General features: G+C 40.4%; 1 protein-coding gene across 4 annotated transcripts in view; it reads left to right on the top strand.

Moving 5' to 3' along the window:
• The window catches only part of LOC138761771 (diacylglycerol kinase beta), a 618073-nt gene extending 602442 nt beyond the window's left edge, over nt 1-15631 (top strand). For all 4 annotated transcript variants that reach the window (XM_069934480.1, XM_069934482.1, XM_069934484.1 and 1 more), the window contains 3 exons: nt 10111-10231; nt 11294-11354; nt 14212-15631. In XM_069934480.1, the coding sequence (XP_069790581.1) occupies nt 10111-10231; nt 11294-11354; nt 14212-14310 (281 nt within the window). In that variant the 3' untranslated portion in view covers nt 14311-15631. The remainder of the gene's footprint in view (nt 1-10110; nt 10232-11293; nt 11355-14211) is intronic.
• Nucleotides 15632-18723: the final 3092 nt, after the last annotated feature.

The raw sequence follows: 18723 nt of genomic DNA on the forward strand, positions 1-18723 counted from the left end.
ATCGGACAGCAGCAGTAATCATCAAGAATCAACACCACCCAGCACATGCTCTGTTCTCGCTGTTACCATCAGGAAAGAGATATAGGTGCCACAAGACTCCACTACCAGGTTCAGGAACAGCTGCTACTCCTCCACCATATGACTCCTCAATAACAAACTCAATCAGAGACTCATTTAAGGAATTTTACTTTTGCACTTCATTGATTTTTTTTTTCTCCATCTCTGTTTTGCACTCAGTGGTTTACATTTCTTTATTTGTTTATATGTGTACATTGAGTCAGGTTTTTTTCCACTGCTAATAAGTAGCAATTCTGCCTCGCCTGCAGGAAAACGATTCTCAGGGTTGTATGTGATGTCACGAATGTTCAATTCATCTGCTCATCTGATTAGATTTTAATTTTAAAAGGGGGCAACCAATTCAATGTGGGTCTTTCGATGACATCCCCCTCCATTCCACCCACCTACTTCCCTCTCATCACCCTTTTCCTCTCTCACCTGGTTTCCTTCACTTCCCGTCTGCAGAACAGACCTGTAAATTGTATCATATTTGTGGGATGAATGTCAGTTTATTTTATTGCTCAGAGTAAACAGAGTTTTAGAAAAATTGAGAACTTCAACCCAATGTGATTGTAAGTGGGGATAAGATGTTTGTAATGTGCTTCAGTCCAATATTAGGATATCTGTATTCAGAAAAGTTTTCTTCCTCACAGTGGTGAGAATGTAATGCTTGCTCGCTCCTATTTGGGTAGTTAAGGTGAATACCATTGAAGTATCAACATACAGAATAAATTAATGAAGCCCATATGGATTGAACTTGGGGACAAAAAGAGGGCAATCACTTTGCTGGAGATGTAATGTTTTAAAGTGTATCTTGGAGAGCTTTTAGAGCAAGATAAGAGGTAGTATTAGTCATCTTGGGGAATGTCACTGGGCAAGTGACTGAAGGATCAGTCAGTGAAAATTTTGGAGATAGTGACCAAAACTTGTACGTTTCAATGTATTTAAAAAGGGATAAGGATGATCCAGAAAGTAGGGTTCTGAATGGGGGTGAGGGCAAGGAGTTTAATATTGTTAGAAAGATCCTGGAGAAGTTGACCAGGACAATTTGTGGGAAACACTGAAAATAAATAGTGAGAGTTCAGGGGCAATATGTTCCCATCAGCGTGAAAGATAAGGACATCAAGTCCAAGGAACCCTGGATGTCCAGAAATATCAATGGCTAGTTAAGGAAAAAAATAGTGTATGGCTGGTGTGGGGAACTCTAGAGAGGGAAAGATCTTCTAGTGGAAGAAAAAGTGTTACAAAATAAAGAAGTAATGGCAGCGCTGCCACTGGTGCAGACGCGCGGGGAGCAGAGACTCAGGGCCCTTCTGCCGGGTCCTATCACCCAGCCCAACTACTAACAGCTCCGTACAGGCTTTAAAATTTTAAAATCTTACGACTATGGGGTCTGGGCCCAAGATGGCAGTGCCTCGAAAGTTTTCAGATTCCAAGGAGGAAGCAGCATACTGGCACCCGTTGAGAAGGGGAAGTAGAGAAGACACCCGAATGACAGGGCACCTGGATCAGCGAGGGGTTCTGCAGCTGAAGGACACACCAGGCGGCAAGTTGTTGGCAACATGCGGGCAAGGAACCCAAACCAGATGCGGGCTGCTGGTAACAGGGTCAAAGGACTCACACCAAGCTGTGGCCTGCTGGAGACCTGCTCATGAGAGCAAGGTATCAGAACCAGGATTCGAAAGGATGCTGAAGGCAAGGAGGGCTCTTGGTCGCTGAAGGCTTCACATTGTGTCGGAGGTTTGGATCTGGGCTCAGGTTGCGGATAGTTTGAACTGAACTGGAATCCTGTGCTGCTGCAGAGGTTGTGGGAGCGCTGGAGGCAAATTCATGGACACTCAGTGACTCTTTTGCTTCTCTTTCTCTGACTATAAGGGTGCTAATTCTCATGGTTAATCTTTGCCTCCATTATGGCAGACTAAAGGCAATTTTGTGTAACATTATGTTTTATTATATGACAATAAGCAGTATCTGAAATGAAGGGAGCAGAGAGGATGCATAAGCTAAAGATAAAAGTTAAGGTTCCATTATTGTCACGTAATACAACATTTAGAATGCAAGATTCATGAGATTCTTCAACTTTTGTCTACTGTAAGGCAGAGTCTCTACTTTGTCCAGTGACCCATACAGAAACCTACAGCACCTGGTGCTCCTAGCGGTCTCCCCTCCAAGTACTGTGCCTGCTTAGCTTCCAAGATCAGACAATCCCAGGGGTATTCAGGGACTACTACTGGCAGGTAAGATTGTAAGGAGAAGGGCCCATTCGTTGTTAAAATATCAATTTTCTGAGAGCCAGAGAATGTTGATGAAGTGAATACTTCTCAGCTGCATTCGTTAGGGAGAAAGACATTGTATGTAGAGAATTCAGTGAAATTCTGCATTTATCATTAAAAGCAGATAAATCCCCAGGTCCTGTGAAATGTATATCAGATTGTGAGGGGAAGCAAGGGAGGAGATTTCTGGGGACCTGACAGATTTATTATTATTTTCACTGGACACAGAGGAAGTGCCAGATAGCTGGAGGACAAGTATGATGCTTTCACTCTAGAAGGGTAGCAGGTATAATAAGCCAGGTAATTACAGTCTGGGGTTGCAAGTCTAAAGTCAGTGGTAGGGAAATTTTTGAACAAAAAAATTAAGGGATAAGATTAACCTATACTTGGCAAAGAAAATTGACATAGGAGGAGATCCCATTCAGCCAATTTGATTTTTTTTTGAAACGGTAACAAAATGTATTTTTTAGGACAGTGCATAGGAGATGGGTCCAAAAGAGTATTGGCTCTTAGGGTTCAGGGCAAGTTGGTAAATTGGTTTGGTATTAGGAAACAGATAGTGAAGTTTGGTGGGGGGGGGGGGGTGGTATTAGGAAACAGATAGTGAAGTTTGGTGGGGGCAGGGATTTTATGACTGGAAGCCTGTGACCAGTGGTGTGTCACAGGGATCAGGGCTATAGGCCTTACAATTTCATTATGAATGTGGGAGGCATTGAAAGATTACGATTACAGGTGGCACAAAAATTAGCAGGATTGTAGATTTTAAAGAATGGACTTGATGGTGTTGATGAAACAGGCAAAGTAATGGCAGATGGCATGTAATCCTGATAACTGAGGTGAGTAAAAACACAAATGCTGGAGAAACTCAGCAAGCCTCGTAGTGTCCATGGTAAAGATTTTTTTTTAAATTAAATCGATGATTCGGGCCTGAGCCCTTCTTCAAGGTAGATACAAAAAGCAGACAGGCGCCTGAATTAAAAGGCTGGGGAAAAGGAAAGAAAGAGCAGGGGGAGGAGGTGATGCCTTTTGGGAAGACCAATAAGAGTAGGATATACACATTCACAAGAATTGTGAATAAGAAGTATTGAGGAGTAGAAGCCCTCTGTGTACGTCCAAGGATTTATAAATTTGCAGGTAGATAAGGTGATAAAGAAACCATTCTGGTTATTATAATTCATGCCAGGGCTGAGAATGTAAAAGAAGGAAGGTTTAGAAGGGATGTGTGAAAGATCTTTACCTCTCAGAGTGTGGTTAGAGTGGTGGAGGTAGGTATGCTCATATCATTGAAGAATTATCCACAAGAGCACTTAAATTACCTGGGCAATCAAGGCAATGGACTAAACTCAGGTAAAAAGGACCAGGGTTCTCAGTACTGTATGTCTATGAGAAGGATGCATTGACAGAGTGAGATGAAGTTCTTTCACATGGAAGGGCAACATTCTCACACACATTACTGAAAATAAGAATGTGCTTTTCGAGAACTTTAACACAGTATCATGGTGGGAAAATCAGGATCCAACTTTTTTTTTTAAGAGAGAAGAATGCAGCTGGTCATTCAGAGTAATGTCCTGGTTGATGGGATCAGTTGAACTTGTGTCAGAGAGTGGTAATTTTCCCAGAAAGCTTTTGTATTATGAATGGTAAGAGTACAACATTTTCTAATTTTTCTAGAACATTTTGTAAATCATTGTGTTTTGACCAATCTTTTGTGTATCTGCCCTTTACTTAAAAATAATTCTTCTATAAATCCAGCTTCGATAACTGCATGCTTCTCATAGACAGATACAATAGGATTAGTTGGAGGATGAGAGCCAGAGTTCCAGATAACAGGCCCAAGCCTGGACTTTGAATCCTCCCCTGGTGGCTGAGGAACTTAAATTCAGCACGTTAAATAAAGCTGTAACTTTATAAAAATATCAGGCCTCAGTAATAGTCGATTGCTGTTCAGTGATGTCCTCGAGGGGAGAAAATTTGCTCCCCTTACCTATTTTAGCCTAAATAGAATTCCATATACATCAACATGGTTGATTTATTATTTGGTTCCTGAGTTCACATGTTATTACAGGAGGACAGTAAATGTTGGTATTACCAGTCATCTCTACATCCCATGAATAAAATGCTACAGTACAACTCCGACTATCAGAAATGGTCAGGACTATTTCGGTTAAACAGTTTTTTCAGAGAACTGGTTATTTTTTAAAAACAGCCCAGTAGCCACAGCAAATTACTTGTAATGGTGTTTAAACAACAACAGACAACAAGGGAAAGCTTTTTAAGCATAAAAAAATGTTTAATTCTCACCACAAAAATACTGGACACTGCCAATCACTGAAACAAACCCACCCACCACCCTCCCCACCCCCCGCCACCCCCAGGCAGTTCAGCTCTAAAAAAAATTCAGATAAATAAGGATTCTGATTTGTTTCTGATATCCTCATTTATTCAAAAAAAAATTTTTTAAATCAGATAAATGAGGATTTTAGAGAATTCGATTTCGGATAATCGGAGTTGTACTGTATCTAATAAAATAGCTTCTATTTCCCCTCAGAATCCATTTTGGGGTTAGCCAGAAAATGGGATTCCCTGTAGTTTTCCAATTCCCTCCCTACCAAAATAACTGTGCTTTTTCTACTGGCACCACAGCTCATCTCTCATTAAACCAAGTCCAGGAGCCAGTGTCATTACTAACGTAATGTGGCATGCTGTAGCACATACTTAGCCTTGTTAATAATCTGGTTCTTTTGACTGAACGGTGCCAATCTGCCTTTGCACTTTCTGCTGAGAGACCACAAGTGCATGAAGTCTGAAATAAAAACAAAAAGGTGGGTTTGATCTGCTGATTTCTCTGCTTTTAATAAAATAATTTAGCACAGGAGACCATTCTGTGCATCTTGACTGTGCCAATTCTTTAATTGTAATGGAATAAACCCTACTCTTACTCCATGTCACTGCAAGTTTGAGTGTAAAAAAAATGCAACAAAAATAACTTGATGAGGAAACCAAAAAGACATGAGGCACTTTGGCAGACAAGGTGAAGGAAATTCTGAAGGGCTTCTACAGATATATCACGAGCAAAAAGATAGCAAGGGACAAAGCTTGTCCTCTTGAGGAATACGGTGGGCAGCTATGTATGGAACCAAAAGAGACTGGAGAGATCTTGATTGGTTTTTTTTGCATCTGTATTTATAGAACTGAGGGATCCTGTTCAGGATTGCTGCCTGTAACAAGCAGTGTTCCGCAAGGGTCGGTCTTGGGGCCACTGCTGTTTACAATTTATAATAACGATTTGGATTGTATAATGAATGGTTTTGTGGCCAAACTTGCAGATGACACGAAGATAGGTGGCGAGCAGCAAGTGTTGTAGAAACTGTAAAGTTGCAGAAGGATATAGACAGATTGGAAGACTAGGCAAAAATATGGCAGATCAAGTACAATGTTGAGAAGTGTTCAATTCTACATTTTGGCAGTGGAAATAAACAGGCAGAATACTATTTGGATGGGGAGAAAGTTCAATCCTCGGAGGTGCAAAGAGTCCTGGGCCTCCTTGTGCAGAGTAATCTAAAAGTTAATGCCCAGGTGCGATTGGTAGTGAAGAAGGCAAATGCTATGCTAGCATTCATTCAAGGGATATAGTGTATAAGAGCAGAGAGTTGTTAATGAAACTCTATGGGGCATTGGTGAGACCCCATTTAGAGTACTGTGTACAGTTTTGGGCCCCCTATCTTAGAAAAGATGTGATGTTGCTAGAGATGGTGCAGAGAAGATTTACTAAGATGCTTCCTGGAATGCAGGGGGTGGTGAATGGGGAGCATTTGACAGCTCTTGGGTTGTATTCGTTGGAGTATAAGAGAACAAGGGGGGAATCTCAGAGACATTTAGAATATTGAAAGGTTTTGATAGAGTGAATGTGGATGTTTCCCTTGATGGGTGAATGGAGGACAAGGGGTCATGGTCTTAAAATTAGAACTTATCCAATTAAAACAGAGAGGAGGAAGAACCTCTTTAGTCAGAGGGTCGTGAATCTGTGAAACTCACTGGGAGTATTTAAACAGGAAATGGATAAGTATCTCATTAATAAAGGTATTAAGGGATATGAGGAAAACGCTAGAAATTGGAACTAGGTGTGAGCACAATTCAGCTTAGTGTAGAGTCACGGAACAGACTCGATGGGCCTAGTGGCCTGCTTCTGCTCCTTTAACGTGATCTTGTGAAACAAACAGTGATTTTGTGGAACACATACAGATTAACAAGGAGGAGGTGTTTGCTGTCTTGAGGCAAATAAGGATGGATAAATCCCCAGGGCCTGACAAGATACACCCTTGAGGAAAGCTAGTGTAGAAATCGCCAATATATTTAGAACATCCATCACAACGGATGAGGGTCTGGAGAATAGCTAACATTGTTCTGTTGTTTAAAAAAAGCTTTAAGAGGTGAGTCATATGATGTTGAGGAGGGAATAGGAGCAAAAAAAAAACACAACTCCAGGGAAAACTAAGTGAATCTGAGGAAAAAAATGGCCAAAAAAGATTTTTAAAATTAAGTATCAGAAGAAGCAAATAAACATTAAATGGGGAAGAAGGATAAGAAGATGAATTCAAAAGAAATCCCAACTCCAGTAGCCTGTGACAATCACTAGCAGCGGCCTCGTGGTGGTGAAAATAGCAGAACCGGCTTGAGGTACGTGGGGATGGAGATCACCCGCCTGACATCCCGAAGGTGCCGGGTTAAGCGCGGTGAAGAGCCCAGAAGCGAGTATGGGCACCACCGCAAAGGAGACGATGCCTGCACTGCAAGGTGAATCCGCACGTGGAGAGAAAAAAGACTGAAGATAGCTTCAGCACCAGGAGCAACAGAGGGGTGAAGGAAGGCACGAGTGATAACGGCCCAACGCCAGAAGACCAGAGGGAACAGAGAAAAGGTGCAGGTAGTACCATAAAAATGATCTTACCGGTAGAATGGGGCGAATCCCATGCGCACCAGTGATGTTGCAGCAGTGGGGCAGACAACTCCAAGCCAGCACTGGGGGTGTCGGGAGACAACAGTGCAGATGAAGAGGATGGCCTGACACCACGGATAGAGAGAATCAAAACAGGTCAGAAAGAAAGAGAGGGATTGGAGCCTTTCATGAAGAACATTAAAGAAATGGTAAAGACTGTAGTGGAAGGTACAGAAAGTAGAATAAAGAAAGTTATAAAAGACATCAATGGAATTGGGAGATGTCAGGAAAGCTATGGGAGAATTGTCAGGGAGAAGGGTTGAAAGGATGGAAGACAATATGGAAAGATTACCATTAAAATGTGTAAACACCCTGGTTGCCACTCCAAAATGGAGATGGTAAAAGAAGGGATTAAAGGCAGAAGGCCTTGTAAGTAATGTAAATACAATAGAAACAAGTGCTACACTTTGTTTATCAAAAAAGTGGTAGAATTTTAAAAGATAGAGAAAATATTTGTGGTGAGCTCTTAAATGACCAAGAAGGCAGCGAGGTGAGAAGATGGGTGCAATGAGCACACTCCAGGACGTCTGGATCCGGTAATAGATAAATCAGTGAAGAAAGTGACAAGAGCCAGGGGGGCAAAAACAACTCTAGTCCTCATGAAAGAGTTAAATCTGGTGGATGGTTGGAGATTATGGAATGTAAGGGAGAAGGATTACTCCTTCTACTGGAAACAATATGATTTTGGGAGGCCAAATTTGGAATATTGTGTGTAGTTTTGGTAACCTAACTACACGAAAGATATCAATAAGATTGTAAGAATGCAGAGAAAATTTACAACGATAGAAGTTCAGAGTAATTGTCAGAGTACATACATAACATCACATACAACCATAAGATTCTTTTTCCTGTGGGCCAGACAGAAATTCTACTCATCAGTAGTGCAAAATACTGTACCCAAGAAAAGATATGTATACAAGAGAGAGAAAAGTAAACAAAGAAAGAAGTGCAAAAAAAACTGACTTCAATAGAGAAAATAAATATTCAGTAAGAAATAATGTGCAAAGTAAGAATCCTGAAATAAGGCTCTGATTCAGTTGTTGTTTTGGAGTCTGATGGTGGACGGGTAGTAGTTGTTCCTGAAGTTGGTGGTATGAGTCTTGTGGCACTTTCCTGATGGCAACAGTGAGTACAGACCGTGTGCTGGTGTATCCTTGATGATTGCTGCTGCTCCCTGATGGCAATGTTCCATATAGTTTTCTCAATGGTGGGGTGAGTTTTGACTGTGACGTACTGGGCTTCGTCCACTTCCTTTTGCAGGGCTTTCTGCTCAGAGGAATTGGTGCCCCTATTGTAGGCCAAGATGCAGCCGGTGAACACACTTTCCACTACACAGCTGTCGAAGTTTGGTAGGGTTTTCAATCTTATAACAAACCCCCCACACACTCCTGAGAAAGTAGAGGCACTGATGTGCTTTCTTTATGATGGCATTCGTGTGTTGGGACCAGGAAAGTTCCTCCAGAACACTGACTCTCTGGACTAGATTAAAGGGAAAGATTAAATAAATTAGGACTTCATTCTCTGAAGCATAGAAGAATGAGGGGAGATTTGATTGAGGAATTTAAAATTATGAGGGATGGAGATGGAGAAATGCAAGCAGGCTTTTTTCCATAAGGTTGAGTGAGACAAAAGTTTTGTTCCCAATAAGTATCTGTTACATAAATGTTCACAAATAAATTGGGCTGTTTCATGGGTTAAAGGTAAAAGGTGAGATATTTGGGGGAACAGGAGGTGGAACTTCTTCACACAGAGTGGTGAGAGTGTGAAACGAGCTGCCAACTGAAGTAGTTTTCACCGTTTAAGAAAATATAGAGCCGAAGGGTGTGCAGGTCAATAGGAAAGATAATAGATGGGTGGAAGGGCCTGTTGTGTTCTAAATTTTTGGGGGCTAGATAATGATTCTCCTTTATTCACCCATTCAAGCAATACATTCCCAATTAGGTGAACACAGAGTCTTTTGCCCAGAATAGGGTAATCAGTACTAAAGTACATAGGTACAAGGTAGGGGAGAGATTTGACAGGACATAAGGGGTAACTCCCCCCCCCCCCACCCCAGTCAGAGGGTAGTGGATGTGTGAAATGGGTTGTTGGAGGAGATGGTTAAGGCATGTACTATTATTGGACAAATACATGGATAGGATGAGTTTAGGATAAGGGCCAAAGGCAGGCAGGTGGGACGAGTGTGGGTAGGACAGTTTGGTCAGCCTGGACAAGTTGTGCCAAAGAGCCTATTTCCAGGTGTATGTTTGATTATCAGAATGCATTACGTGAAGCAAGATGTTCCTCTTCTCTCCTCCCCCACCTCTGGCATTTTTGTCAATTATAGTATCTTAAATCTTTGGCCTCTGCTTACCTGTTTTCTTGTCAGTAGAAAGAGTTTCTCCCTGTCTATTTTTCATTTGATCAGATGACTTCAGGCTGAAAATTAGAGCCATGGCACTAATGATCCCACTTCTCCCACAGGAAAGGTGCCAGAAAGAGGACCCTACTTCAAACTGCTACAGGACTTCACCTGCTGCAGCACAAGCGGAGCAGTATTTTTATGCATCATTATTACACACAGAAATAGCCCAGTTTATTTGGGAAAATTTATGTAACAGTTATAAAATTGTTTCTTGTTGGGAGCAAAATGAAAGGCACAGTTGGAAGGCAATTTTCAACCAATTTTTTTTTTAAAGTTGTTATTGCTTCAAATACAGCATGTGCATCGAAGTGTGGGATTTCACTGTGACTGTCACAGTCATTGCCTTCAAATAGAACTGAGCTTTCCTTTGTTTGATTCAGATTTTAGCGATCAGCTGCTTGAGGTTGTTGGTCTTGAAGGCGCCATGGAGATGGGACAGATTTACACTGGACTGAAGAGTGCTGGCAAGCGACTGGCTCGGTGTTCTTGCGTCACCATCAGGTAGTTATCCAAATCCATCCGTTTACTTATAGCTTCTGCATCAAATTGATGGCATGGTAGATACCAACTCAGGGGATCTTTTAACCAAGGCTCCTGTCCTGCCATAAGATGAAGATGTAGGTTCAGATCCTGTCACATCAGCTGGGAAATTTCCATGTGGTTAATGAATTCATCTATAATCAGAAGCATGGTGTCTAGGAACATTGCAAATTGTCATTTAAATTCATCAAGTTCAAGATGGGGAAGAAGATCTGACCTTCTCACTGATTTTTGACAAAATTGTACAGAGGACAATGGGATCTGGGAATACAGATACATAATTCCCTGAAAGTGGCATCACAGGTAGGCGGGGTTGTAAAGAAAGCTTTTCATATCTTGATCTTCATAAATCAAAGATTTGAGTACAGGAGTTGGGATGTTATGGTGAGGTTGTGTAAGATATTGGTGATGCCAAATTTAGAATATTGTGTTCAGTTCTTGTCGCCAAACTACAGGGTATATATCAGTAAGATTGAGAGAGTGCAGAGATTTACTAGGATGTTGCTGGGTCTTCAGGAGTTGAGTTACAAGGAAAGATTTAACAGGTTAGGAGCGTAGAAGAATGAGGGAGATTTGACAAAGGTTTACAAATTGAGAGGTTTAGACAGAGTAAAAAAAAAAGTAGGCTCTTTCCACTTAGATTAGGAGAGATAAATACAAGATGACAAGGCTTTAGGGTGAAAGGGGAAAGGTTTATGAGGAACTTCTTCACTCAGAGAGTGGTGGGAGTGTGTAACCAGTTTCCATCTGAATTGATAAATGCGGGCTCATTCATAAGATTTAAGAATAAATTTGATGGATACATGGATGGGTGCAGGTCAGTCGGACTAGCAGAATGGCTCAGACTAGAAGGGCCAAAATGGCCTGTTCTATGTGCTGTAGTATTCAATGGTTCTATAACTATTTGAATAAAATAAATATTTTGATGTTACCCCATACCAGTATTGTGATTACATCACTCTTGTATGCAAATCACTAAAACATTCTGAGCAGAGATCTAACTGTGAATGTAATTATTTACAGAACAGCTAAGCTGTTGCCTATGCAGATTGATGGGGAACCGTGGATGCAGCCTCCTTGTACTGTAAGTGTAAACTCTTGATTTCTCTAACTGTCCTACATTTTGATGCTTCTACTTCTTTATAATGCCAATATCACCATTCCTTTGCAAAATGGTGTCTAATACTACAAACAAATACCAAGGCAAAACCCAGCTATGTGGAAATTTTTTTTCATATTCCTTGAAACAAAGGTTGTGGATTTAAACCACCTCTCCAACCCAAAATTCCAGATTAGGCACAACTAAGTCTGGATGCAGGAGATTGCAAACGAGATTGGAGTATGATCACATCATAGCACCGTAGATAACCACCATATTACTTACTCTTTCCACTGAATCTCTGCAGCTTTCTTCAGATCATTGACAATAACATTCAGATTGGTCGTGCTTTATATGCACCAACAGATTTCAAATCCATTCACTATTCAGAATGGATCAATGAGTTGTTGCAGTAGAAGATTTGTAAATATTACTGACAGAATTTAAGTAATGAAATGACCTTTTATATCAAGTTCGCTTTTTGCTTGCAAGCATCTATCCCTTCTCCATTGACAACGGCGTGAAGCAAGGCTTCTTCAGCATGATGCTGAAACAAGCCATGAAAGACCTCAACAATGAAGACACTGTCTACATCCGGTACCGCACGCATGGCAGTCTCTTCAATCTGAGGCGCCTGCAAGCTCACACCAAGACACAAGAGCAACTTGTCCGTGAACTACTCTTTGCAGATGATGCCACTTTAGTTGCCCATTCAGAGCCAGCTCATGACGTCCTGTTTTGCGGAAACTGCCAAAATGTTTGGCCAGGAAGTCAGCCTGAAGAAAACTGAGATCCTCCAACAGCCAGCTCCCCACCATGACTACCAGCCCCCCCACATCTCCATCAGGCACACTGAACTCAAAACAGTCAACCAGTTTACCTACCTCGGCTGCACCATTTCATCTGATGCAAGGATCGACAAAGAGATAGAAAACAGACTCGCCAAGGCAAATAGCGCCTTTGGAAGACTACACAAAAGAGTCTGGAAAAACAACCACCTGAAGAAACACACAAAGATCAGCGTGTACAGAGCCGTTGTCATACCCACGTTCCTGTTCGGCTCCGAATCATGGGTCCTCTACCGGCATCACCTACGGCTCCTAGAACGCTTCCATCAGCGCTGTCTCCGCTCCATCCTCAACATTCATTGGAATGACTTCATCACCAACATCGAAGTACTTGAGCTGGCAGAGTCCGCAAGCATCGAATCCATGCTGCTGAAGACCCAACTGCGCTGGGCGGGTCACGTCTCCAGAATGGAGGACCATCGCCTTCCCAAGATCGTCGTATATGGCGAGCTCTCCACTGGCCACCGAGACAGAGGTGCACCAAAGAAGAGGTACAAGGACTGCTTAAAGAAATCTCTTGGTGCCTGCCACATTGACCACCGCCAATGGGCTGATATCGCCTCCAACCGTGCATCTTGGTGCCTCACAGTTCGGCGGGCAGCAACCTCCTTTGAAGAAGACCGCAGAGCCCACCTCACTGACAAAAGACAAAGGAGGAAAAACCCAACCCCAACCAATTTTCCCTTGTAACCGTGCCTGCCTGTCCCGCATTGGACTTGTCAGTCACCAACGAGCCTGCAGCAGACGTGGACATACCCCTCCATAAATCTTCGTCCGCGAAGCCAAGCCAAAGAAAAAAAGATCTATCAAAATAAATGTCTTTAGAACATTTAACTTTTATTTCTACAAACAAAATATTCATGATTCTAAATTTAATCATTTTTTTGGAGATTTCTCAACTCCCAGCAACCTGTTTCCAGCCTTCTGCCAAATCTGGCCTAGATCTGACCATCAGGACATATGCATGAGCAGTCCTGGGGTGTGGAAAAGCAATCTACCATCTGCTCAATACTTCACCTTGTTGGCATGGTCAAGGTCAGGAATTACCATTAACATATTAACCCAAAAACCACCACTCCATGGAATTTGGCACAGCCAGTACAGATTTTCTGGGGACTGCAGCAAGGAACTGAAACATTGGTGGCAGATAAGATGTGACTAGTTCACAGCTGTCCAACTCTCTTAACTGAAGTATTTATTCAACCACACTGTATGCAGTTATATCAAAAGTAAGCTTGTGCAATTTAGCTTAGAAGCATTTAACTACTCGTCCTTTTATTAACAATGGTGGAATATGAAAATCATTTTTTAAAGATTTGATATTTCATTCAAGAATGATGCTTCCAAACAGCATTAATGGGAAAACCACATTTTTATTGCTGCAGTGGAATTATTTACTCTTCCTCATTTAAAAAAATTTGGTTGAAGTTTAATAAATAAGAAAAATAGAATGTTAAAATCAGGATTGGAATGAATGGTGTTAGGATATGTAGCTACATAAAGTGGGATTGAACATTTGGGAATGATTTCTGGAAGTATTTCTTCATTGGATGATTCTGAATCTTTGGAATTCTCTGACTCGAGATCTGTGAATACACATTCACTGGAATATATTCCAGTTTGGGATTGAAAACATTTTTGGAATAGTCAAGAGATGTAGGAATTGTGCAGGGAACCAAAGTTGATGAAAAAAAATCAGCCCATGATCTTGTTAAATGGAACAGTAACATGAGTGGGCTATGGGGCTCTACTTATTTTTTTTTGTGCTTCACAAAGGGGCCAAGTGGAATCTGAGGACATTGTGAAGTTTGATCATTTCAACACCATCATTAATAGTGTGCAGTATAAATGTGGAGTCATCCAACTTGATGCTTGATAACTTTTGAGGCTCCTGATTTATCAGCACAGACTTACTAAAAGAAACTGGCATATGCAAATACAGGACTATTTAATAATTACCCAGTTTAAGACATGTTTCTCCTTCTATTTTCCAGATTAGAATTACTCACAGAAACCAGGTCCCCATGCTCTTGGGACCGCCTGCAAAGCCAAGCTTATTTTTCTGGAAAAGAAGAAATCGCAGCAGAGATTAAGCATGTAGGAAAATGTTACAGCTGAAGATTATGTTATACGAAAGCCCCAGGACAAATGAATATTTTCTTTTTACTTTGGATGTTTTATTTTTATTTTTATTCTACATTTGTACCACAAAGTCATTGGACTTTAAACACTGTACAGTAACAACCCATGACTTGGACTTGTCAAAAATAACTTTGTACTATTTAAAATGAAGCTATGATGTGAAATCGTAACCTCTCCAAGAATGAACAGAATCAGTAAATACTTTTCAGTTTCCATATTTTAAGTATTTGTTCTAGTGTCTTACGAAGATTGGAATGCAAAGTGATAAAATGCTCCATGATTCAATCCAGATTCACTAATGCTACAACAGAAAAACTATCAACTTCAGCTAGTGCATTCTGACCAATGTACATTGCCTTTCAAATTATCATCTCAGAGCTGCAGGCAGTTCTGGGACAGCCACAAGAAATTTGCATTCTAGAATTATGTACATTCTGATGTTTTGAAATTGCAAGTTCCCTACCTTGCACTTTGTTTAAACAGCCCATTGTTTCATATCAAAACATGACAGTACCTAATGGTGAATCGTTTCTTGCTGTGATATCATTGCTATAGCTATAACATTAATGGTAAAGTATAATTTAGTGGTTATACCAATATTCCTAATATTGGCAGAGACTGAGAAACGTGTAGAGTAAACTAGTTGTGCTGACATTCAGAGGAAACTGTGCTTAGAACCCTGACCTGTGTGTATGTGCATCATACACATGGTTGCAAAACATCACTGGTATTCAAGTTAAACCTATGCATAAGCAGTGGTTGTGTTTACGTGTAGATGATCATTCTTGGTGTAGTATATCAGTGGCAAAAATCAGCTTGTGTGTTCTGTGTGTCAGTTTACAATCATCAGCCTTAATGTGTCTCAACATAAAAGGTGCAATAATTATTGAAAAATAAATAGGTCTTACTTGGTTAAAAAAAGCCAAATACATAGCACTTGTTTTTATATTCTTTGTTTGCTACATTAAAAATAGAAATGCCACTAAACACACTACCAGCATAGTGAGAAGGCCCATATCTATTTTGAATGTACTGGAAAGCTGTTAAAAAAATACTTACTTTTAGCTGTTTGGATAATTTAGGGTTTTCATATCTGTATATTGTTAAGAGTTTGAAATTTATGTAAAATAAAGTCTACCAATGTAATGTTCCCCCTTGTCAGTTGAATTGCTTTTGGCTGCTTGCATAGTATTGTGTGGATCTGTTATGTACCATGTTTATATGTAACTTAAAATGGATATTGTTTTAGAACAAATAAAAGTAGCTTCCTCATGTTAAATGTCATTATTATATAACAGGCATATAATACCTTGCATATTCATCAAAACTACAAAAAGACAATGGCGGCTATAATGGGATAAGAAAGAATCACTTTCTGAAAACTGTTAAGTCCACGTTGAGGTTCATTGCAATGAAAGAGGGGCACGTTAGAAGCTGAATGGAGAATTCTAAGGAGGCTGAAAGGTCAGGGTTACCCTCATAGAATGACAGGCATTTCATAAATCAGCCTTACAATCCGAAGTCAATCTTCGTAGTGTAAAGGAGATCAAACTTGGTTTCAAAGTAAACCATGGTTTCTAGAGATGACTGGAGCTCTTTGCAATAGAAAAGATATGTAAAAACTGTGGAAGGTAAACAAGGAAATCTGCAGATATTGGAGTCTAGTACAATACACACGTGCTGGAAAAACACAGCATCCAAAAAAAAAATTAAAAGGCAGTGGATGTTTCAGGCCTAAGCCCTTCTTCAGGAGTGCGAAAAATCAGGCAGACACCAGAATAAAAAGGTGGTGGGAGAGGATCAAAGGCTAATAGGTAAGAGGTAGACAGATATGAGAGAGGAGCGAAAAGAAAGAAGCTGAGAAATTATATTCGAGGTCTAACAAGGACAACTCCCTGACAGAAGAATGAGGGAAAGACAGAGACTCGGGGAGTGGATTAACAGAAATTTGAGATCACTATTGATGCCATCTGCTTGGAGTCTGCCAAGACGAAATGCAAGTTGTTATTCCTCCAATATAAGAGTGTCCTCAACTTGGCAATACATGAAGCTATGTCTGTCCATTGTGGCAATGGGGAGTGGAATTGAAGTGGTTAGCCATTGGGAACACCTTGCTGGTGCAGCAGACAGAGCAAAGATACTCAATGAAGCCACATCAGGAGTACCCGATGCAGTAAATTACCCCTAAAGCTGCACAGGTGAAATGTTGCTTCACTTGGAATGATTATTTGAGGCCTGGAATAGTGTTGAGATCAGAGGGGAGGGAAGGGACCATGGCAATTATGCAGGAAATAGAGATGTGAATGAAGGCCGAGTTAATAACAGCAGAGGAAATCTGCATTTATTGAAGGAGGATCCTGGAATGAAAGGCCTTATCCTGGGAGCAGATATGGTGGAGACAGGGGAATTTTCAAAGACAAAAGGAGGGTTTTTGTTGGAGATGGAATAACCATGATGGTTTGGAAAGAGAAGGCTCAAAAATAATTGCTGAATGAATGACAGACAACATAGCTAAATCGATCAACATCTGGTTTGAGTAGATTATATCTGCAGAACTAACTCCAGTAGTTAAAATAAACAGCTTGAAGCAAATACTTCTTTCCTCACTGTTTCCTTCTACAGCTGCCAATTTTTTTGACTGAATTAGATTTATTTAATGAACTCCCAAAACATCAGATCATTGAGCACCAGCAAAGATTCAGGGAACAAGTTTTCAATTGGTAATAGCTAATAATGCAATTGTACTCGAAACAACAAACAAATGACAATAATCAGAAAGATACCACTTAATCCAGACAAATCAACACTATGTACAGTATCTATTCAAATAACACCAATCTCAATTACATAATAATTAAAGCAATGATCTTGAAGTAAACATTTTTTTCTCATTTCTAATTCTGTAAAAGTACAGACTTTTCTGTTGGGAGTATTACTTCTGAATTTTATCTGTGATGAGCCTTCACAGTGTGCAGTAAAAGTCCACCGCTCCACAGGAGAAACCTGTTTCAAGCTTACAAAACCATCGCTAGTACCGAAACCGCCACCACATCAAAAACCGAGATCCATATTGGTAAAACTTCTAAGATATACGACAAGAGAAAACATACTGGAGCAGGCAAGAAAGAAGGTTAGGAAAAACAATTAGTCGTTGGAACATAAGGGACAAAAAATATTTTTTTTACCCAGACATAAGCTTCGAACTTTTAAAGAAGAGGAAGGAATTCAACACGGCGAAAACAATCTTATGAAAGAAAGGGTATAACTTTGAGTACTGCTGGATGTCTTAATATAAAGTAGACTGTTCTCAAACCCAAAGAAAGCCCAAGAATTTGCTGAACATTTGGAGGACAGGAGAAGAGAGGAGGAGGAGTGACAAGAAGGATGATCGGCAAGAAAATATGTAAAAATATAAAGATAATGTATATATAAAGATTTAAAAATGGATAAGAGAAGGGGAAGAAGGGAAAAAAAAGAGAGCTTTGTTAAAAGTATAGGAAAATAGTGTTCTCGGGGGGGGGGGGGAGAGAATAATGGTCACTGCGAAATTGGTTGATACTTGCGAGTAAGTTCGCAAACCGAATGGAAAGAGGAGTTGTGGTTGCCGTCAAGGGACAAGGGGCAATCCAAGGAGGGAAGGTTCATTTGGGGTTAAAGGGTTATTGCTTGTGGGGATTGTTGGGGTGTTTCATCTCTTAAGTGCATTGTCATATATTGAGATTAAAAAGGAAAACTTAAAAAACAGTAATGGAAAAAAGGGATGGAGGTGGTGAAGAGGCAGAAAAGAAGTGAAAATAAAGATATAAGATGGCCACGTTGGACTATATGATTATAAACATTAACAGAATATATAACCAAGTTTAAGTGCATCCCATGGGGAAAAAAAAAATCACATATAATTTAAAAGACAGTTACAATGTTTGAAAAAACCTGGGAACCATTTATGGAACATAACAGAAAGAGCAGGCCTCGGACCACCACCACCTAAAATGATAAGATTTAAGTAGATGATGCGTCTTTTTTGTTTGTATTCCTTTTGTGTAAAGATATTGTTTTATTGTATTTTATATGTTCAATATTTACTGTTTTTAGAGGGGGGTGGGAAGGGAGGGATGGGGAAAAAAAGAAAATGTCACTGTGAATATTTAAAGAGAAGCATCTGTAAATATATGGTTCATAGTGCGATAAATAAAGAATTAGAAAGCTTACAAAAGCATCTATGGAGAGCAGAGCAAAGGCTGACACAATGCCCTCAATGAGTACCTTAGCTGAGATCAGTTTAATACAACACAAATTGAGATGTGACGGAGCAAGATACCTTGATGAAGGGCTCAAACCCGAAACGTCAGTTATGTATTTTTACC

This window comes from Narcine bancroftii, chromosome 4, assembly GCF_036971445.1.
Source record: "Narcine bancroftii isolate sNarBan1 chromosome 4, sNarBan1.hap1, whole genome shotgun sequence".
Lineage (NCBI taxonomy): Eukaryota > Metazoa > Chordata > Chondrichthyes > Torpediniformes > Narcinidae > Narcine > Narcine bancroftii.